At 38.8% G+C, this 23,583-nt stretch overlaps 1 protein-coding gene across 1 annotated transcript in view; it reads left to right on the top strand.

Moving 5' to 3' along the window:
- The window catches only part of LOC136876272 (ATP-dependent DNA helicase Q1), an 82,649-nt gene that overhangs the window by 24,726 nt on the left and 34,340 nt on the right, over positions 1-23,583 (top strand). Inside the window, exons 6-8 of the mRNA XM_068228259.1 lie at positions 4,041-4,238; positions 10,733-10,971; positions 20,480-20,581. Coding sequence (XP_068084360.1) covers positions 4,041-4,238; positions 10,733-10,971; positions 20,480-20,581 — 539 coding nt within the window. The remainder of the gene's footprint in view (positions 1-4,040; positions 4,239-10,732; positions 10,972-20,479; positions 20,582-23,583) is intronic.

The raw sequence follows: 23,583 nt of genomic DNA, 5'->3' as shown, positions 1-23,583 counted from the left end.
ATTTACTCACTATACTCACAGAGGATATGAAAATTATAACATCCACACCCAACCAATACTACAATGAACAATTACTGAAGACTCACTGCACCTGTCCTTGAGAAAAAACTGTCCTACCGCCAGCGGTCAGGCCAGTGCTTGTCCCATGGACCCACTCTCCACACCGGGTGTGCTTGAATTTAGTCTCCACCAAAAGTTCAAATTAAGTCTACCAATGTCGGATAACACGGAATGTCGGATAAGCGAGGGTCGAATGAGCGAGACTCTACTGTATGTGAAAATAATAGGTTTTTGATTGACCTAACTTAGTAAATGTAGATATGTTCTATATATATATATCTTCCAAATGTTCAGTTTCCATCTTTACCTTTATTTGACTCAGTTATTTATTTTTTATAATCTTAGTTTTAGCCATTTTTGAGTGATGTATTTAAATATTATATTAATTATTGGAGTTCTTACTCCCAGATCCGATTAAAGGAGGAGGGTTGGATGTAGGATTAGCACCTCTACCCTGTTAAAAGTTATAGGCCTACCGTTATGGAAACAGCAAGAAGAAACCAAACATTTTGTCAATCTCAAGACAACCGTCATATTGATATTGTTCCACCTTCGACAGTGCTCAACCCGTGCCCTATGTATAGTCTAATCGCATTTGAAACATGGAATGTTTGAACCCTAGATCAAGTTGGTATGTTAGCATAAGTTCTACAGGAATTTGACAACTACCACCTGCCATAAGTGAAATGAGATGGACTGGCTGAGATCGACTGGTTAGTGATGGGAAAGTTATTATACACTCTGAACATGAGATTAAGTACATTCGTGGTCTTGGAGTGATCCTGAAAAAGGAAGCAACAAATATGTTGATTGAATGGAAGCCTCAATAATCGTATCATCACCACCACTTTCCGATCACGCCACACAAAATTCACCATTTTTCAGGTCTACTCACCAACACAGGAGGCTGAGAAAGCTGCTAAAGATTCTTTCTATGATCAGCTTCAGGAGACCTTCAATAAAATCCCTATGCGTGATATTAAATTCTTATCGGGCACCTAAACACCATGTTCATGGACACAGGCATGGCTTCGAACATGTCATTGGGCCGTATGTTTCGCAGTTCCAATGAAGGATAATGGCAAACATCTCTTATTCTGTAGCATAAACAGATTATGTGTTGGGAATACCTACTTTCTGGATAAGCACATTCACAAGTCAACATGACGCTCGCCCGATGTTTCGGCTAGTAACAAAATCTCTATAAAGTATATGTAAATGGAAGTTGGTTTGGTATAAAAGTGAAAATAGATGTGAATTAATGAGGCACTTCCAGGCATCTTAGAAACTAAAAACTTTGTACCAGGGAAGTTGAATGACTTCAGGATCACTAGAAAAATTGAGAATTTCCTAAATTCCCCAAGGGGACCAGGCTAGGGTGTTTCAAATTTGGGGCTCAGCATAAGAACCCAGTCACCCAGTTGGATATGCTTTCCCAAGACGATGACCTATAGTTTTTTTGGACTTAAAAGTTTCCTGAAAGTCCAAATTAAGTCTCAACATCAAAGCCCAAGAAATGTTGTGGGAAATTTTTGAGATATTAAGGATACTAATAAATGGAACTCAATGTGAAGCTATCTATACAAAAGTGTAAAAATTAAAAATAGACATGAGTTAATAAGACACTTCCAGACATCCTACAACATAAAACTTGGTACCAGAGAATTTGATGCCCTTAGAATTACTAGAAAAATCAAAAATTACCAGAATTCTCCGAGAGGGTCAGGCGGGGTGAGTATTTCAAAATAGGGGCTCAGCATAAGAACACAAGTGTAAGCATTTCTTTCACCCACTCGGATATCTTTTTCCAAAACAATGACCTATAGTTTTCATGGTTGTAAAAATTTTCTTCAAGTCCAAATTAACTTTTAACATCATACCCCAAGAAAATGTTCAAGGACATTTTCAAGACATTAGGAGGATAAGTTTGCTTTGGACAAAAATATTCGACTGGGGGAAAAAATGCTTGCACTTGCATACTTATGCTGAGCCCCAAATTTGAAACCCTGCAGCCTGGTCTCCTCAGGGAATTTTGAGAAATGTTTACTTTTGTAGGGAACCTGAGGGTCTCTGGTACCAAGTTCAAAGTTTGTAGGATGCTTGGAAGTGCCTTGTTAATTCATGCCTGTTTTTAGTTTTAAACTTTTACATGTAGATCACTTCACATTGATTTCCATTTTTTAGTATCCTTAATGTCTCGACAATTTCTTTCAACAATTTCTTGGGGTTTGATGTTAAAAATTAATTTGGACTTTCAGGAAACTCTTAGCCCACGAAAACTATACGTCATCACTTCAGAAAAATACATCCAACTGGGTGAAGGAAATGCTTACACTTACGTTCGTATGCGGAGCCCCAATTTTGAAACCTCATCTGGTCTGGTCCCCTCTGGGAATTCTGGGAATTTTCAATTTTTCTAGGGATCCTGGGCATCAACTTCTATGGTACCAAGTTTTACGTTTGTAGGTTGCCTGGAAGTACCTCATTAATTTGTGTCTATTTTCATTTTTATACTTTAATTCAGATTGCTTCACATAGTTCCATGTATTAGTATCCTTAAACTGTGACTGTCAGGAAGAAAGGGGGCCTACCATTATCATGAAAAACCCCCAACACAATTGTCATTGATTGAGACTGGCAGTAGGCAAGGAGACCTGCCATTATAATGAAATCTCCCCAACTGCTTTGTGACTGGCAGTAGCTAACAAGAGCCTAACATTATAACAAAAACTTCTCAACTCAGCTGTGACTGGCAGCAAAGAAAGGGCCTGCCATGATAATGAAAACTCCTCAGCTGCTTTGTGACTGGTGGTAGCAGGCAGGGGTCTGTCATTATAACAAAAACTCCCCACTTCAACTGTGACTGGTAGTAGAGAGATAATCTGTCATTATAATGAGAACTCCCCAAGTTGACTGTGACTGGCAGTGACCTGGCGTTATAATGGATATTCCTCAACTCAACTGTGACTGGCAGTAGGAAAGGGGCCTGCGGTTAAAATGGTAACTCCCCAGCTTGACTGTGACTGGCAGTAGGAAAGGGGCCTGCTGTTAAAATCTTAACTCCTCAGCTTGACTGTGACTGATAGTAGGAAAAGACGCCTGCCATTGTAATGAAAAATCTCCAACTCGATTTGACTGGCAGTGGACAAGGGGCCTGCCATTGTAGATAAAACTCTCCTACTCGATTGTGACTGGCAGAAGGCAAGGGGGCCCGCTGTTATAATCAAAACTTTCCACTTTGGCTATGACTGGCAGTAGGAAAGATGACCTGTCATTATAATGGGAACTCCCCATTTCAGTTGTAACAGGCAGTGAGCAAGGAGGTGCAGTGAGCAAGGAGGCCTGCTATTATAATCAAAATTTCCCAACTAGATTGTGACTGGCATTAGGCAATAGGAGGTGCCATTATAATGAAAACAACACAGCTCGATTTTGATTTGCAGTAGGGAGGAGCCTGCAATTATAATGAAAACTCCCAAACTGAAATGTGACTGGAAATAGGAAAGGGGGCCTGCCATTGTAATGAAAACTCCCCAGATTGATTGTGACTGGCAGTATGCAAGGGGGCTTGCCATTATAATGAAAACTTCCCAGCTTGATTGTAAATGGCAGTAGGCAAGTAGACCTGCCATTAAAGTGAAAACTCTCTAACTCAGTTGTGAATACCAGTAGGCAAGGCGGCCTGGCACTAAAATCAAAACTCCCAAACTCGACTGTTACTGGCGGTAGGGAAGGGGAGTTGCCATTATGATCAAAACTCCCTAACCCGGACTTTACATGAGAAATGGCGTGTGGGGACCTCCGCATGGTGTTTCTCGGGTAACGCTAAGAGATATGTAATTTAATAAAATCTTACTCACAATGTGTACAGTAATTTACCTAGAAATCTGTATGCAATGAAAAATCTCATAGCGAAGCATGGGTACATTAGCTAGTTGATTATATATGTGTGAGTAAGCATTGGTATTGTGCATTGCTAGAAATGCATACCTACCGAGGAGCAGATGTGCATTCAGAGCACTGTCTAGTCACAACTACATTTCACCTCAGGCTAAAGAAGATACAACAACGGCAAACCGAGTGCCCCTTTGCTATCGGGAAAATGAAGGACCCTGCTGTTATTATGCAGTTCCAGCTCAAACAGCCAACACTTCTGCAGGACGATGTGAACATCAAAGGTCAGTGGACGCACTGCAAACGAGCCATCATTGAAAGCACACAGGAAGTGGTAGTTCGAAGGCAAGGGAAAAATAGGGAGTGATGGATTAAAGATGGTGACTGGAAACTCACTGATGATTGCAGGACCGCAAAATGTCAGAGGGACCAAGCAAAGACATTATTCCATAGAACAGTAGCAGTAGAAGAATACAGAGACTTGGACTGCCAGGTCAAGAGGAGCTGCCATGCCAACAAGAGAGTATGGCTGGAACACAAGGGGGCCGAAGCACAAAAGGCAGCAGATCAGAATGACACCAAGATACTGTATTGTATTGTTCGTGAATTGATTGACCAAAGAAACAGCTCACATGTTTCTGTTAAGGACAAGGACGGCAAAATCCTTTTTGCCTAAGAAAAACGGGACGAGAGATGGGTGCAGTATTTCAAGGAGACTTTGAACCAATCATCCCCAAGTTTTTTCCATGATTTCCACACTGCTCCATTAAACATTTAGCTGGGAGTGATTGAAATTGATGAAATCAGGCATGCATTCAAAGCTCTGATTAAGAGTAAAGTTACCAGGCGAGTTGGCCGTGCGGTTAGAGATGCGCGGCTGTGAGCTTGCATCCGGGAGATAGTGGGTTTGAATCCCACTGTCGGCAGCCCTGAAGATGGTTTTCTGTGGTTTCCCATTTTCACACCAGGCAAATGCTGGGGCTGTAACTTAAGGCTACGGCCACTTCCTTCTCAGTCTTAGTCCTTTCCTGTCCCATCGTCGCCATAAGACCTATCTGTGTCGGTGCGATGTAAAGCCACTAGCAAAAAAAAAAAAAAAAAGTTGCTGGCATAGACCAGATCCCAGCAGAATTCTCGAAGGCTGGTGGAGAAGATCTGGTAATACAGCTAACTAGATCATTAAGTGAGTGCTGGCACACACACAATGCCTACCCGATGATTCACAGTGGTGTTGTAAATATCCCCAAGAAAAATAATGTTATCTCAGGGACTGCAATAACTGGAAAGGAATCACCCTTCTTTTGGTACCTGCTAACGTGTTCTCGATCGTTCTACTCAGGCTTTGGGAAAAAAGTAGTTGATAAACTGTTGCAAGAGGAACCATTTACTCTCAGTTTTACAGTTTACAAGAAAGCTTTTGACAGCATACCGGTACTGCAGGTCCCATGGAACATCGTAAGAAGCTATGGTATCTCACATAGATTTATCAATATCTTCAAAAGTCTGTATCATAACAGAACAGCAGCTGTTTTGTGAGGGCCGATTGTGGTACAGTGAACTTTATCAACAATACAGGTGTCAGACAAGGATGTATTTTATCACCCTTTCTGTTCCTCCTCACCATCACTTTTATAATGTGGAAGGCACTGAATGGACCAAACGCTTGAATTTTATGGAATTACCACGTGCAACTCACCAACCTTGATTTTGCCAATGATGTCTCAATGGCCTGTCAACAAAACATGACTAACAGCTTAGACACCAAAGCTTGAAAAGTTGGACTACATATTAGTATTGATAAATCAAAAACCATGTTGACGGGTAATTATGCTACTATCACAGTTGGGCAACAGCCAGTTGAAGAAGTGAAACAATTCACTTATCTTGATAGTATCTTATCACAAGATGGCAGTGTAGATGCCGATGTCCGCTACCAGAATTGGCAAAGCCTCAGCAGTTTTCAGCACTTGCAACCCATCAGGTCCACTTAATCGGTCGAGAAAGAGATGAAATTCAAACTTCCCATCTGGTCCATGTTCGTCATGCCAACAACAATCTACACCAGTGAAACGCAGAAAATTACTGTATAGACAGCTTAGAAACTGAATGTATTCCACCTGTGTTGTATACACAACATTTTAGGCATCACTTGGCATGACTAAGTCACCAATGTGGAAATTTTGCAACAGAGTGGATGCAGGTAACTGCAAGATATTGTGGCAGAATGCATCCAGCTGGCCATATTCTTCACTTATCAGACAGCTGATACTCAAATGCTATGTGATGGGAGCCTTCAGGAGGCAGGCGGAAGCTGGGCAGACCACTCAGAATGTGGCATCAAATGTTCAAAGAAGACCTACGAATAGGTAACATCAGATGGGACGATATTGAGAACGCCACTTTGAACAGGATTTGTTCACAGAAGCTTGCTGCAGTTCAGTAGTGATTCAATTTGATTTGATTGGCATTTAAAAGTACTACTACTACTACTACTACTACTACTACTACTACTACTACTACTACTACTACTACTACTACTACTACTGGCCCATCAGTTTGATTGCTACATCTGTCCAAGACACTGGCGGCTAATGCACCGTTGAGAGACCACTGCACTGTAAATTATTTTCTTTATTTTCTTACAGATTTTAATACGATATTTACTCGTGGATTAGACCCCCTCACGTATTAGACTCCCCTTGGCTTTTCGAGACAAAGAAAAGGAAAAAAATAAATCTTGCATACAAGACCCCCAACGTAATTCATCAGAGAACAACAACTATTCCACTTCGAAGCGACTACAAGCCTTATGCGGCTCTGATGACATCACACAAATTTGTGAATAGTTTTCTCCCTATGACCCACGCAGTGAAAATGCGTCGAAGTCTTGAGGTACATCTGTGTAATGGTTAGCACAATTAGCTGCCGTTCTCGGGAGCCTGAGTTCGATTCCCGGTACCATATTGCCAGAGATTTACGAATGGCAGGAAGGTTGATTTGCAGTAACAGTGGTACATGCAACTCCCTTCCACTGGGGGCCTGTCTTGAAAAAAAAAAAAAAAAAAAAAAAAAAAAAAGCTGCACCACCTCAGGATGAGGAAACGAGTTTACTTTAGTTGAGAAATATTCATGTTTGCCTATATATAGGCAGGTGAGATCATTAACAAAGTGATTGTTTAGTATCTCGTAACTCGGGCCAATATAGGGTTTTTTTGGGAGAGAAGTAGGTTTAAAATGTGATAAAAACAATCCAATCACAATTGTTTTACTCGCTGAAGTACCTAACAAATAATAATAATATTGATTTTTATGTCCCCACTTACTTTCAACGATTTTCGGAGATGCCAAACAAAACATACTAGGGTATGTGTTAATAAAAAATGGGAGACAACGAATGTACGAAATTAAACATTATGATAATAAAATGCATTACCGCCACACCTGTAGATTATCAAATTATCAAATTATTATAATTAATGAACCACCTTTCCAATACATAAAATCCTTATATTTAGGATGAAACCATTTAATCACAAATTGGACATGTTTCACTCAACTTTGTGAGCATCATCAGCAATAGTTAACATAAATCATTGGTGGGTCAGGTCCCTGATCCTGGTGTATATCACAAAAGAATGTCTAATATACATTGATAAAAATATATAAATTTAACAAATTTAAAAATAATCAATAAGATTATTTATGTCTATTAAAACAAAAATTTTTTTTTTTAACATTCAGATTGTTTAAAATGTAAAACAAAACGGATGGCTTAAATGTTAAAAATAGTATATGGTAATTAGATGTTCTTAAAAACCGTTGTCCAACATATCTACGCTCGATTATATTAAGACTGTTTATGATAAAATCAGTTTTTCAAATCAGGGTGAGTTCTTATTATAGACTATGTTGCTGTTTTTTAAGAATAAACATGATGAGAAACGCTAAAATCGCACATGATGGTTGAAAAACGAGTTCACTGGTGATAAAATGTCGTCTAGATCGGCGTAATTTAGCCTTTATGGGACTCCTTGCGTTGTAATTTCTGCCATTATTTTATGCAGTAATATGTTGAAATTGTTCTTCTAACGAAAAAAAAATTAAAAAAAAAACCATGCTGATCTATTATATCACAGGTGATAAAATGTCGTCTAGATCGGCGTAATTTAGCCTTTATGGGACTCCTTGCGTTGTAATTTCTGCCATTATTTTATGCAGTAATATGTTGAAATTGTTCTTCTAACGGAAAAAAATGCTGATCTCTTATATGAAATTGATCGAATGTATCCTGAAAAAGAAAAAAGGGGGGAAAAATATGAGTGTCGTCTATTGGAAAATTTAAAGAGTGTAGCACTTTAAGGAGATGATAACGGAAAGCACTTACCAGTGTGTGAACTGGTCCCTTGGTTATTTACTTAGGTTTGACGGTAACTGGCTTACTGCTGCGTGTATTGTACGAATGCGGTCGCGGAGACGGGGAAGGTAGCGGTGAGGGGAAGGGAGGCGGGGCATTGCGCGAGTTGTCGGCCAATTGGGGAGGATGCAATGGTAGGAAGCGTTGTGGGAGTGGCTACTGTTGTTGCTGATGCTACGGGAGGATTAAAAGCATGTTTATAATGGAAAATCTTCAGGAAATTATTAGCATTAATTCCGAATTTAGCAATTAAGTTGGGGATTTGTTCAATTATGGGACTGTTAATATCCGATACTTCATTTAAATTACTATCCTTATTGAAGTATTGGTCCAAAGAAATGTAAACATTTTCATACCCGGTCATTAGACTGCTTTTATTTACGTATTTGAGTATTTGCATATCTTGATCGATAGTACTGAAATTATGCCCTGTGTCTCTCATATGAATACTCATAGCGGAATGTTTTCTGTGTTTCAGGGCATTATAATGTTCTAAATATCTTATTCGAAAACTGCGGCCAGTTTTCCCTACATAAGAAAAATTGCACTGCGTGCATTTGAGTCTATATATTCCCGAGTTTGAGTATTTGTCGTAAATTGTATTGACGGAATTAGAATTGAAAAAGATATTACGATTGGTGTTATAGGTTCGGTATGCGATGTTAATATTATGCTTATTTAATGGTTTAGTGACATTATAAATAGCTGGGTTGGTGAAAGTAAAAGTAGCGAAATTTGTTCTTTTGGTTTTTTCGGGAACTAGTGTAGTTGAATTCTTTAGTTTAATTTTACCTATGATTCTGGTGATCATTTCAGGTTTAAAGCCATTCATCATGGCTAGTTCTTTGATTAAACGTATTTCTTTTTCTCGATTAGCTTTAGAAAGGGGAATGTTCATGGCCCTGTGAATCAAGCTGTAAAATGTAGCTTGTTTATGGGAGCGGGGGTGCAAGGAATCGCTTTTTATTGTTATAGGGGCAGCAGATGGTTTCCTGTAAATTTGGTAAGTGAACTTATCTTTATCTCTAGTCAAGGTTAAATCTAGAAAGTTTAGGGAGTTGTTGATCTCGTCCTCTTTAGTAAACTGAATACTAGGGTTAAGGTTGTTAAGAAGCCTGAGTACGTTGTCACTATTATTCAATTGTTTATCTATGATTACGAATGTATCCACAAATCTCAGCCACACCTGTAGATATCCATAAATGCGGCAAACTTTCCTGTTATTTATTTTTATTGTTTCCGTTGTGGAATTTTTGGCACTATCCGGGCGATACCATACCTAACCTAAACAATGCGGTCTCTCTTATCTCATTTACAGCTGTTTAGGTAAATCCTGATGTGATAAATGTAGAGAACAAGCATGAAATATACTTAAAAATAAGGATCTGGCTTTCAACAGCCGCAGTTGTCAAAAGAATGCTTCCAGTCACTATGTATTACATTCACAAATACAACTCATAACATACGCTAGTTATCAGCTGGTGGTTTGGCACGCTTTCAACAGCACGGCTTTATTCAGATGGAGTGGCTTCTGCTACACATACACCAGTTGGGAATATCAGAGACCATCTCCAGAAACCATTTGGGAATAGCTTCACACAGTTTGGACTATGTAGTCGGGAACGAAACTATTTTTAAAGGGTTCAAAAAGACAGGACCTCAAATGCTCTCGGTCTTGATTGCAGTGCATGGCTGACGAGATGGCATTGAAGATGACGTCACTTGGAATGACCACATGCCGGTAGCAGGGAAGTTAGTGCCTCAAGACAATTAAAATGAAAACATTGATCAGGTTGACTGTGTGGTAGGCCTACTGCTCAACTGACAGAGACAAATGACTGGCCTTTGAGTTATTTTATATCAGTACTGCATAATATGATAATACGATACCCTTATCCCTTTTCTCTACGGGGTTGAATATGAAGTGAGTCTGATCTTCCTAGCAAGTTTTTACGATTGTGTGCCCTTCCTGATGTCAACCTTTTCAGAGGAATTAACGAGATGAAACAAGTGACGTGTTATGAGTAACTAAAATGGATTATATTTATTTTATATGTAGGCCTAAAAGTCATGTTCACCATTTATAGACTTTTTACATTTAGAAATACTGCCTTCCAATGAAAATAGCCAGTATAACTCAAATACATTCATAGGTTTGTTAAAGAACAGTATAGAATGTTTACATGTACAATTTATACTTCTTTATAGCCTAGAAGTCTTGTGTTCACTACACAAAATTTGAGGTTATCTCATATTGGACCCCACTTTATTTTTTTTGGCTCTAAAAATAGGGGGAAAAAAGGGGGTCTAATATGTGAGTTAATACTGTAGTTTGATTTTCTCATGGTTTGTGTTTGCTGCTAATATTTCAGGTGAGACCAAAACCTTCAAATCAGAAGGAATGCTACGATGAATTGTATGATTTACTTAAATACCGATTTGGTGGAAAATCTGGAATTATTTACACAACTTCAATTAAGGACTGTGAAGAACTGATGCAAGAATTACGAAGCAGGAACTTACATGTGGCTTGTTATCATGCTAACTTAGATGCTAAACTGAGAAGCAAAGTGCATGCGAAATGGATGAGTGGCGAGTATCAGGTGAGAGAATATAAAACCAACATCTTTGTATCAATTCATCCTTTTTTTTTTTCCTTTAGTATATGAAGAGCTTTTTTTTTTTTTTTTTTTTTTTTTTTTTTTTTTTTTTTTTTTTTTTTTTTTTTTTCAGAAAGCCGTAAGTCCATCATGAACACTTTTGAGATATTTGAGAAAAACTTCAAGGGGCCTATATTATCTGTCTGAATCTTTTGATTAAAATTAAGTTAAAATGAATAAAACTAGACTTACAGATAAATGAAAGGGCTGAAAAATTTGTCTTTGCATAAGCCTTGTACGACATTACATTACATTACATTACATTTATTGAACATAACAGGCGACTTCGCCCCTATACATGTTCACATGCAATAATAATAATAATAATAATAATAATAATAATAATAATAATAATAATAATAATAATAATAATAATAATAATAATACCGATAAAATGAATAATAAATAATAATAATAATAATAAAATGGATAATAATAATAATAATAATAATAATAATAATAATAATAATAAGGATAATAATAATAAGAATAATTAGCAGTCATTAGCTGAAGCAGTTCACTCACTCAGTGTTCATCCAGTGTCCTTATTATGCTCTGTACTTGCGTCACATTCTTGTTACTGACCTACACCTGATCAATAATCAAACAACAACACTCAGCATTTCAGCACTTGCATTCCAGCTAACTTTAAAACAAACAGACCATGCAATCCTGTCCTCTTACCCAACTCCACCTGACTAAGTACTCAGTCCCTATATTCCCTAATCCATTAGAATTTTAACATACTATCCCCTTCCCTTATACAGATAACTATTCCACCCCCCTATTCCCCTGCCCACCCTCTAACTCACTCTCCTTCATTTTACTCTCGCAGGCCTTTTTTGTCGCACAAAAATACCTGTTCAATTCACCCCCTTTTTCCCATTGTTTAATAATCCATCTCAGTATTGCGTTCTCATCCCCTCTCCCCAATATTTCCCGATGCTCGGCACTCAATAATCCATGTCTTAACCCCCTCGTTACCTCACAGTCTCTTAGCAAGTGAAACTCATCATTCACATCTCCACAAAGTACACACCTTGTCTTATCCCTCCCCTGTAACCAGCCTGTATTCCTTGGCAAACCTAAAAGCCACCACATCATCCCATATCGTTTTGACCTATCGACGTATCTAATATTCAACCCTGCTATCTCCTCTATTTTCGTCAAAACAGTCAGCGAATTTCTTAGTCTGCTTTCCCCCAATAATTTCTGCCTATGGATATCTCTAATTCTCCTTTCCAGTATATTCATCCCTCTCACTTCTGTCTTTGACCAAACCTCCCCCCACAGGTGTCCTAATCCTATCCTCTCCAAATATCCCTTTATTTTTTCTAACCATCCACCCTTATACATGCTCTTAAATTGCTGTACATATGCTGCCTGTAATACTCTCCCACCTTCCTGTCTTTTTAAATTCATCCAGTATCTAACTATTCTTTTCACACCCTCTGATTCCAAATCCTCCCCACACATTAATTCCGCCCCTACATTTGCTGTACACCTCGGTAAGCCCATCACTAACTTAGCAAAACTACTAACAATCCTTCTTAGTTCCTCTCTTTTCTCATCCAGCCCCCAAACTTCTGCTCCGTATAATACCCTCCCAACGATTACCGACCTGAACACGAGTCTCAGTGTTTTATAACTGATCCCCGGGTACTTGAGTAGCAAATTTCTGACTGAGGCTAAGGCTGCCAATCCTCTATATTTCACTCTTTTGATCTGGTCACTCCAAGTTCCTTTATCATTAAAAATAACTCCTAGATATTCCAACTTCCTTACCTGTTCCAATCTTTCTCCCTGAATTACCCAATTTCCTTCTATCTTTCTTCTTTTGTCCACCTGTACTACCAATATTTTAGACTTATTTCCATTAATTTTCAATCCCCATTTCCTCGCAAATAGCATCACTGACTCTAAGGCCCTATTCATCGCCCCTGAAGTTAGCGTCATCAATAACACATCATCCGCAAATATCAGTCCTGGTACTTCCAAACCATTAATTACTGGTACAGCCCAATTTTCTGCCCCAAACCCCTCTAAAATATCGTTGATAAATAAAATAAACAGTATTGGCGATAACTTGCATCCTTGTTTTAAACCCACCTTGGACTCTAATGGTCCACTCATTCTCCCTTCTCCCAATTTTACACAAAACCTGACGTCCCTATATATTCCTTCCACTGCCCTCAACATCTTCTCCGAAATCCCTAACCTACCTAATTTCTCTAGTAGGGCCTCTCTATTCACCTTGTCAAAAGCTTTCTCAAAATCTATTGCTGCTACATAAACCGTACTTCTAGCCATATTCTTATACTTTTCTAAAATAGTCTTTACTATCATTATATTATCCACTGTTCTTTTCTTTTTCCTAAATCCCCCTTGGTAATCTGTCAAAATTTCATTTTCTTCCGCCCACCCGCTTATTCTGTTCGCTAGCACCCCAGTATATATTTTACTCAAAGAATCCAACAGAGATATACCTCTATAACTGTTCACATTGTTCCTACTACCCTTCCCCTTGTATATAGGGCATATAATTCCTGTTTCCCATTCCTTAGGGTAATTTCCTCCCTCAAATATCCTATTGAATAGTTTAACCATGCCCTCTATCATTATCTCATTTTTACTAATTTCCTTCCAAAACTTGTTATTTATACCATTACACCCCCCGGCCGACTTCGCTCTGGCTCTGCTTATCACTCTCCGGATTTCCTCTCTTGTGATTTCTTTATCCAGGTCATAAATTGCCACTCCCCTATTCCTCCAAATTACTTCTTCTCCCGGACCTCTCCATCTATCACCCCCCTTTTTTCCTAGTAATTCATCAAAGTGCCTGACCCATTGCACTTCCTCAATACTCGTTCTCTCTATATTCCTTCCACCCTTAATAATTCTATTAATCTTATCCCAAACTCTCTCAAAATTGTTTGTCTTGCAGTCATTATTTATGGCTTCCATTTGTTCCTCTAACCACGTCTTTTTTGTCTCAGAGATTTTCTTTTTATACTCCTTCCTCAATCTACAGAAAAACTCCCTTTCTTGGCTCCCACCTTTCCTTCTATATTCTCCTAACGCGTCCATCACCTTCCTCCGCAATCCTTCACACTCCCTATTAAACCATTCTTCTCCCTCTTTCTTATTTCCTTTTCTAGCTTTCACCTTCTGCGCTATCATCTTTATTGGATGTAGCAACAATTCCAAGGCTTTATCAGTATTATTCTCTTCTAACGCCCCTTCCCACCCATATTTCAGAAGATGTAGCTCCTCCTTTACTACCCTATTCCAATCCCGGCCCACCTTCTCTGTCCATTTATACTTATTATAACCACTCCCTCGTTTATCATTTGTCTCATCTCCCTTCATTGTACACTTCTCTTCCTCCCCTTTTCAGCATAACCCTCACCGGGAAATGGTGTGATTCAATCCAATCTCCTATTTCCATACTTACAACTTCCTCAATCATCCCTTCCGAACTTAAAACCATATCTATCACACTACCCCCCTTCTCCGTAACATATGTCAATTTCCCCGTCCTGTCACCCTCTATCCACCCATTCAGAATATACAAATTTCTCACAGCACACATCTCTAGGAGCTTCTCTCCATAACTATTTGTAATTTTGTCCTCACTCCTTCTACTTTCCAACAAACACATTCCATCCTCCCTACTATAAACTGGGCTCTGTTCTCCTATTCTCGCGTTCCAATCCCCAAATAACAACATATCCTCCTCACCTGGATACATTCCCCTTATCCTACCAATATCCACCAATAACTCTTCACCTCCAACCTCAGACCTCTTATTCGGGCCTTTAGCCCCTGGTTCCTCGCTCTCCATAGGTGCCTATTCAAGATCTTCATATTTTCACTTCCTTCTCTTCCCATGTCTCCTTTCACCCCTATTTTCAGCCCTTGTAAATTCTTGCTGTTACCTAACACAGTTTCTGCCATTAAGGTTGAGAACAATTTAACCCTAATTGGCCTCCGACCTTTGATTTTACCAACTCTCTCTACATCATCTATGTCTATCTCACTAAAGTTTATCTTCATTGCATCACGTATAACTTCCACCACCTTATATATCAGCTCAATCTTGCTCTCTCTCGCCCCTTCCTCAACTCCATATATAAATATGGCTTTTTTCAATCTCTCCTGCCTGTACCTCTCCGCTTCTTTCTTCATCTTCGTCACCTCCTCTTTCAGATGTTTCACTTCCCCTCTCAATAACTCGATTTCTTTCTCGTTATTGACCACTCTCCTGCTCGATTCCTCTGTCTTCGTTTCAAGCCATTTCTTCATGTTCCCTATCTCCTTTCTCTGCTCCTCCATCATGTCCTTTATTTCCTGCACCTTATCCCATTGACACTTTTCCTGCATAACTTCACTTACAACCACCCTGAGTGCGGCCAAATCCTCCGTACTATATTTTCCACTGGTATTTGGGCCTGGGTTTACTTCCACCCCCCCAATAACCAGTAGCACTGCTATCACTGTCACCACCAGCACCGCTTCACTCATTTTCAATCCGTCCGTACTTATCACCAATCCACTCCTGGTCTCCTTCTTCTGCCTTGCCTGCCATTTCCCAATAGCGGCCCGGTACTGTTCAATGCCGACCATGTTTACAGCACGCACTTCACTACGCAACCTCTCTCCTCGACCGCTCGAGCTAGACTGGGCATAAGCCTTGTACAACCTATTTCAGTTTTGACATACAGCAATTTGTATGATAAATCATTACCTTACTGCATTTTGAATGATAATAATTATAAAGTATCTTAATATTTATTGAAATATTTTTATATTATTGATATTAATATTGTAAAAAGACATACCAGTTTCACAGCTTTTTCATTTATAATTTATTACAACATAGATAAATGCCTGTATCTCTCAATACACACTCATGTGTAGGTGCCTAAGGTCTCAGTCCACAACCTTCTTCTTGACAAAGACGTTGCTCATCATCATTTTCTTCTTCTTGGGGCAACTCGGAATGCATGAAGACATTGTCTTTGTACCACTTGAGAGCCTCATCTTCTTCCCAGTTCTCGCCTCTGAACTTCTGAGTTACTTTCTTAGGTCCTGCTTCTTTTCATTAGAATAGGAGAGAGAAGTGGAAGATTTTTCAATGTACTGTTTAATGTTTTCCCTCTCTTCACCTCTTCAGCAGTGCACATGTATTATCTTCATCTGTGTCGTTCCTGTAGTATTTGTAACATTCCACACTGACCTTGGGCTTACCCTTTACGATACTTTTCTCTATAAGAATCCTCTTCATTTGTGAGATGCCATCTACTTTCTTCAGATACTGTGACAAGCCTTTAATGTCCTTACCTATAATTTTCACTTCGACAAATCGTGATAAATTTCTGTGTATTTGGCAGATGTTAGGATGACTGAATGTTTCTTCAATACCTTTTCTAATCGGCCAAACACCCTATCCGCCAGAAGAAACGAGTGTCCTCTAACTGGAAATATCACTATCACACGTTTCAGTTTCTGAGGAGAGTGAAAAGTAAGCCAAAACAAAATAAGATGAACAATATGTGATTTCTTGTTTTGACCTGCACACGCATCACAAAACAGCTTTACTTCCTCAGTTTCTTTGAGATTATTACACTTCTTACCCAGAAAGTCAAATAGTGCAGATCCAACTTCATTGGGACGGGGAGCTTGGTTCTCAGTCCATGTGTAGAAGTATGGATGTTTTGTATCCGGGCTTGTGATACACAGAGCATAAAATGCTAACTGCCTTTTGGTAAAACATGGACTTGTTGGAAGTCAAAACAGTATGACACACTCTTGTCAATTGTCTCATTCAAAAGTAAGTAGAACTGCTTTGCTCTTAATATATGCAGCCGATATTCAACCATCATGTTACTTCCTCCTTGTATACCTTTTCCACAGTTCAGTATTTCTGCCTTCAGCCTCATACATAAAGCACAGGTATATGTTGCAGGTGACCCAAAGCCAATATTGAACTTTGTGATGAAAACTATGTAAAACATTAGATACTTTACACAATAAGGCACCTCAACACTGTCATTGTAAAGTTTGTGCAACAAAGACACACTGTACTCTGCAGGTAAGTACAGTCTGCATGATTCTGACCTATTGTAATGATAACCAATGGTGGTAACCAATTCCCTTTCTAACCCCTGTTTTAATTTTGAATGCCTCAGATATTTCTCCTCTGAATTTTACTTTGGATTTGGTGTTTGTTAGGCTTAATCTTATAATTTTTATTAATTTGTGTTGAAGTCCAAAATTCCTTAGTATCTCCATCATCGAAGATCTGTGAATACATTCATAAGCTTTTTTGAAGTCTACAAAGGTTATGACTTGTTTTTATCCGTACTATGTGACATTCTTATTGTATCAGTAATGTTTTAATAACATGTTATGTTAGTCAGTTGAAGATGAGCTTCACAAGTTCGAAACCAGTACTGTAAAATAACAATACATAAATAAAGTATTGATTAGGTGGAAGCTTCAAAACTTCATATCTGTGAATATCAAAAATCAGTACGGACATGAAACTTATAGATTATGACCTATCTGTGTTGGTGCGAAGGAAAGCAAATGGTAAAAAAAAAAAAGACATGAATATAGTTGAATGTAGACAATCAACTGGTGCGTACTGGTGAGTTGTTGTTTTTGTAGACATCCATTACTAATTTTAAGGTGATTATCTGTCCCGGAAGCTTCTCCAGGGCCTAAATCCTCTTTAGCCTTCTCCTAGTTCCAGTTCAAGTTGATCTTTACAACAATTGTATTCATGGATTATTTTTAAATTTTTTGCTAGGGGTTTAACATCGCACTAACACACTGAAGGTTTTCTGTCACGTAAGGATGACAAAGGAGTAGGAGTGGGAAGGTAACGGCTGTGGCCTTAATTAAGATGATTCACAGCATTTGCCTGGTGTGAAAATGCTAAAACACAGAAACCATCAGGGCTGCTGACAGTGGGATTCGGACCAATCATCTCTCGAATGCAAGCTCACAGCTGCGCAACCCTAATTGCATGGTCAACTCACTCAGTTTCATTGATGTTCAAAAAGGCTTATAACAGTGCTGCAAGAGAGAGATCATTTTATTAGTATTATTGCTTGCATAGGAGGAAGGTGTCTGAAGGACTTGTAAGAAAAGTCCGGATGTTGCACAAGGACTGTACAAATGGTGTGCGAGTTGGAGAGAGGCATGATTTATGACTAATAGTGTAGTCCAACAGGGCAGTGCACTGCCCCCACTACTATTTATCACAGTTATGGATGATATAATGAAGAGCATTAAGAAAACATTGGGTGAAATAAACTCATTTGCCTTTGCTGATGATGTCATGATTTGGGGAGAAAGGTGCAGGCAAGACGTAAGATATGGAAGGCCAGGTTTCAGGAATTCAACCTCAAGATCAAGACTAAGACAGTGACGACCAGGGAGAGTGTGGTCAGTTTCATCTACCTTAGCAACATGATCTCCAGGGACAACTTAACCTCAAGAGACATATGGAGAACTGCGACTGCATGGATAGAGTATACATAGAAGAAACACATGGGTCCAAAATTTTCAACTGCAGCCTTTGTCAGTGGAGGATAGAATAATAATGGTAGTGGTCATTGTTGATAAGTGGGGAGACAGACCAATCATCAAACGTGGTTTCATGGTGCTGGTGTGAATGGGGACAGGAAGATCCCTACTAGGGGTTTTGCAGGTATTGCAGTGGCTGCATATTCATTTGGCTAGAATGTTGGAGAAAGCTGGGCAGAGTCTGTATCGAAGCTGGGAGATGATGTTGAATCAAGTGCACCTGGCTGAGTGGCTCAGATGGTTAAGGTGCTGGTTTTCTAAGCCCAAATTGGCAAGTTCGATCCTGGCTCAGCCCATTGGTATTTGAAGGTGCTCAAACACATCAGTCCTGTGTCAGTAGATTTACTGGCACATAAAAGAACTTGTAAAAGTTGTAAAAAATGAAATCATCTTATGAATTGACTATCACCTCATCAACCCCTGTTCTTCTGCATCCATTTCTTCTCAGCTCCTGATGACCTCATTTCTACTTCCCAGCTTCATCAGGAGGATGGGCACCTACGCTCATTAAAGAACTTTCTGGACATATCTTTAGTCTTAATGCAAGAAGTGTCAGGTACAAAGAAAGTTAGAGAAACACAGGAAAAGGAAAGAATAACATAAAGATGGATGTAAGTCGTAAAAAAAAGTAGGAACGTAGGTTAAACACTGAAGGAGAAACAGTTTCCAATGGAAGTAATGGACAGACATTGTATGAAGAGTTGAGAATGTCCGTTGTCCTTCTGTATTTTCATATTTGTACATGTCCCTTCTCTCTTTTGTTCCATCTTCTCACAATGGCCTGTCATTGTGTTATTCTTGTTATGCATTCCTTTTCATGTTCCTATCTCTGTAAATATGGCTTGGTTTGGCACTTGTTTATTCCTTATAGAAAGAAGAAAATGTGATGCAAACTAAATGCAGAGCTTCCATTCAAACCAGTTCTTCCCACTGTTAAACATGAAAGGAGGTGGCATAAATGGATTGAAAATCTGTCAATAACGAAGCATACAAAATAAAATGACGGAGTTGCGGTGAAATTTACATTATGCTGAACTTGGATCTCAATATGATCTACCATTTCCATAAGGACATTTACCCTCAACACACTGCCATGAAAACTCAAGAATGGTTACACTGTACAGTGCCATAAGGAAGGTATTTACCCTGCGACAAAGTTCACCACCACCACCACCACCAACCACCACCACCACCATCTGGACTCTTTTCAATGAAGAAGTCAGAAAAGAAAGGTGTTGGAGGTAGTCCTGGAAGAATGTTCTAAAAATCACTCCATGGTAAGGCATCTGATAATTTATTGTTATTGAATAGTGTTCACACTGGCTATTAAAATAGAGGAAACAAATATTTGTGGCTCTTTTATGCCAGTACTTATTTGTTCTGAAGAATCTTTCTGTGGATGTTTGATGGTGTTTGATGGTGGTTTTAATGTTTTCAATTTGAGCTGAACAATCTTTTATCTGTGTCAGTAATTATTATAGATTTTGTTTATAATAGGCACATTTTTTTACATGAAATGCAATTGTAGGTTTTTTTAGTCATTCAATAAATACGAGTTAAGCCAAAAGCTGTCAAGTAGCAGTGTACCTATTCATACTTTCTTCCAGTATTGAATAAGTAAGATTTGATGTATACATTCTAGAATTCACATTTCATTGTAGTTTTAAGCTGATTTTGTTTCAGTTGCATTTTTTGTCTGAAATCAGTCCCTCAACATATTACATTTGTACTGACTTGAATTTGAATTGTGGGGAATCAAGTTCTGTTCAGGTGCTAGAAAGTGATACAAGAAGATGAGATGACATTGGCAGTAAGATTAATGTTTGAGATTAAAATACTCCCTCATTCTTTACAGGCTGTAGTTGCAACTATTGCATTTGGACTTGGCATTGACAAACCTGATGTACGATTTGTCATTCATCATTCACTATCCAAGTCTATGGAAAATTTTTATCAGGTAAGATTTCTGTTGTTTCTCTTTTTTCTGTATCTCATTTTCTGAAGTGCAGGATGAAGGACGAGGGTTTGATGAAGTGTTTTTAGAACTTGGAAACAATTTGTTAGGATTTTTAAATGACAAGTGCAGTTCCTTTGTTAAAAAGCATGAGAGTTATAGCATTAGTTATTTGAAATGTTGTTTTACATTTACATGTTTCAATTTGATTCTCTGTGTTTGCTAGACAGATCTATGCTACAGTGAAACATTGTTCCGTTGTCTTTAAAACTGCTTAACTTAGAGGTGGGTTTGGAAAAAGATGTCATAACAGGCCCAGTAATCAGAGAGAAAAAAATGTATTTGCATATTGTGTTCCTGTAGTGCAGACAATGGAAAGTCGGGAGTGAGGATAATAATATGCAATAGGGTAACTGTATTGATGGGCTGAGTCATTAGAAAAATATGAATATGAACAGGACAAACACTATGACAGGTCAGTGTAGGAACAGAGAGAGGAGAGACATGAATACACAAATGGACAAGAATGTCCCTCATCAAATACTAAAGATCTGGCAAGATGGCCCCTCGATGAGTGCTGAAGCCTGCCCTCCAAATGAAGCTCAGAAGCAGAAACGAGCTCATTGGGAGCTGAAAAGACTTGGATTGATAAGGGGAGAGTCTGTCTATTTGAAGATTGCCATGTATTGTACCAGTAAAAGGTAGCCCGACCTAACTGACAATTTAAAAGAGCACGGATGAAAAGTTCTCAGAGCAATTCCTAGGTAAAATATAGCTAGGGCTTGGTACAGGAGGATAGGTTCTATCTACAGTGAGTGAAGATTCCTTTTAAAAGTGAATTTATTCAAACTTATTGGCAAGTTGAAATTTATATCTCCTTGGTGCAGTAAATCGCTATCTCCCGAATCACCTTCTCGAATGGTTCTCCAGGCAGACTCGTACTCCTGGGTCCTCTCGTCGCCATGGAATTGGACTCGTATTCCCAAGTCCGTTCACCAGCATGGAGTAAAACCCGTACCTCGAACATGAAGGTCTCGAAATTCTTGAAGGTCTGCGGCGATCTCGATGCGGGGTAATCGCTTGTGGTGTAACTTTATACGAGTGTCCACAGTCGTACAGTCCCCCAACACGTTCAGAATCACTTGACACCAAAGACTGACTTTAATATTGATGTAGGCGCACAGCACTAAGTCTGAAGTATGCCAAAACTTCACTTGACACTTGCAGATAGAAAATGTTGAATGTCAGCTTAAAAGTTGAAATGCAGATATAATTGATTTAAGAAATAAAAGAATAGAACACAGTTCATGGTTATTTACCACTGAAACTAAATATCGTTCACTTGTAGTGCACTGTCCGTGGTTACTTCCCACAATGAATAATATTGTCGCATTTGACACAGAATGGCTATTTAAGTGTTTATCCAAAGGACAGTGCTAATAGCGATGAAATAAATAGTAATTTGTTAGTCATCCTTAGCACAGTGAGTTTCATGAAATAATAAACTCACTGAAGAATAGTTGGAAATAATTATGTACGAGTTCGAATCCAGTTACCACTATAATGGATTATCGCTCACTTTAACAGTGCGATTAGCACAATTTATCACACACAAAATTAATCACTTGTTCAGAAACACTTAACTGTTGAATGGGCCAACACTTGTATTATTACGGTGAAATATTTTAAACACTTTTAAAGATCAGATTTGCATAGCAATGAAATAAATTAGGCACTTCACTGGGTCTCTGATGGAAGAAATGCTAAGTTATATATCACAGTTACTGAAATAATGTTCCAATGTTTCACTTGGAAATAATTAACACCTTTACGACACTTGATGATGCAGATTCTAAGTTCCACTGTCTATCTAAATATTTCAAAGACTCGACAATTTTCTATATTCTTGTTTACACATGAGATTCGAAGTTCAGTTTACTCACAGAATTCCAAGTTCACTCGAACAGTATTTCTAATAGACTTCCAACAACACTTCGTTCAGACGAACAATATCGGGGCGTTATGTGGCGAGCCTGACAAGCCAGAACTCCCAGTGATGAATGCTTGTCACCTGCCGAGTGGTCTTGCTTTATATATGCTCGACGCTTTCACGTCATCAAATAGCGTGATTATTTAAAAGTGGAATTACATGAAAATCCCTTGGTGGATTTTCTTGAAATTTGATAGTGGAGACGTTCTTGTAATTCGCTACAGAATGACATATCTCCCAGAATGATACAACCATTGTTAAGGAAGTTTCCAAACTCTCTGAATCGAAAGTTCGACAATGTGTGACGTTGTTCCAGAAATTCTAGTCCTTGCCATGTGGCGAGTTGATGAGTTGGGCAGGTAGTCTACCTCACTCCTGTACCTATGTCATTCACAGCTGTCTTCACTCACGCTGGCTTGTTCTGCTAGATGTAAACATATCGAGCTTGTAGTTCTTAGCGCGCGTGACAATTAAATGACATTGCTCTTTAAAAAATATGGCATGTACCGTGCGTTCCTGGTACAGTATGAAGATGTGGACAATGTTGTCATCCTTTCATATTTTTGTGTTTCTCCTTGTCTCATCTTTCCACATTAATTCATTATTGTATATATCCTATGTTCCTGTCATTTTTCTCTGCATAGCTTGATGTGTTGCTTGTTTGTTTCTTTACAATGCTTGTATTGCCATTCAGTTTGCCAGTAGCTTTACCTGAGTGGATATCTTGTAACACCTATAGCCATTGACCAAGGAAGGTATTAGCTTCTATTTGGTGACCAGAGTCAATACTCTTAATTCTATAAGATTAAACCTTGGGAAACCGGGTGAGTTGGCTGTGCGTTTAGGGGCACACAGCTGTGAGCTTGCATCCGGGAAATAGTGGGTTCGAACCCCACTGTTGGCAGCCCTGAAGATGGTTTTCTGTGGTTTCCCATTTTTTCACCAAGAAAATGCTGGGCCTGTACCATAATTAAGGCCATGGCTGTTTCCTTCCCACTCCTAGGCTTTTCCTCTT

Source organism: Anabrus simplex, chromosome 6 (assembly GCF_040414725.1).
Source record: "Anabrus simplex isolate iqAnaSimp1 chromosome 6, ASM4041472v1, whole genome shotgun sequence".
In the NCBI taxonomy this organism is placed as follows: domain Eukaryota; kingdom Metazoa; phylum Arthropoda; class Insecta; order Orthoptera; family Tettigoniidae; genus Anabrus; species Anabrus simplex.
This window is presented reverse-complemented; position numbering and strand designations above follow the sequence as displayed.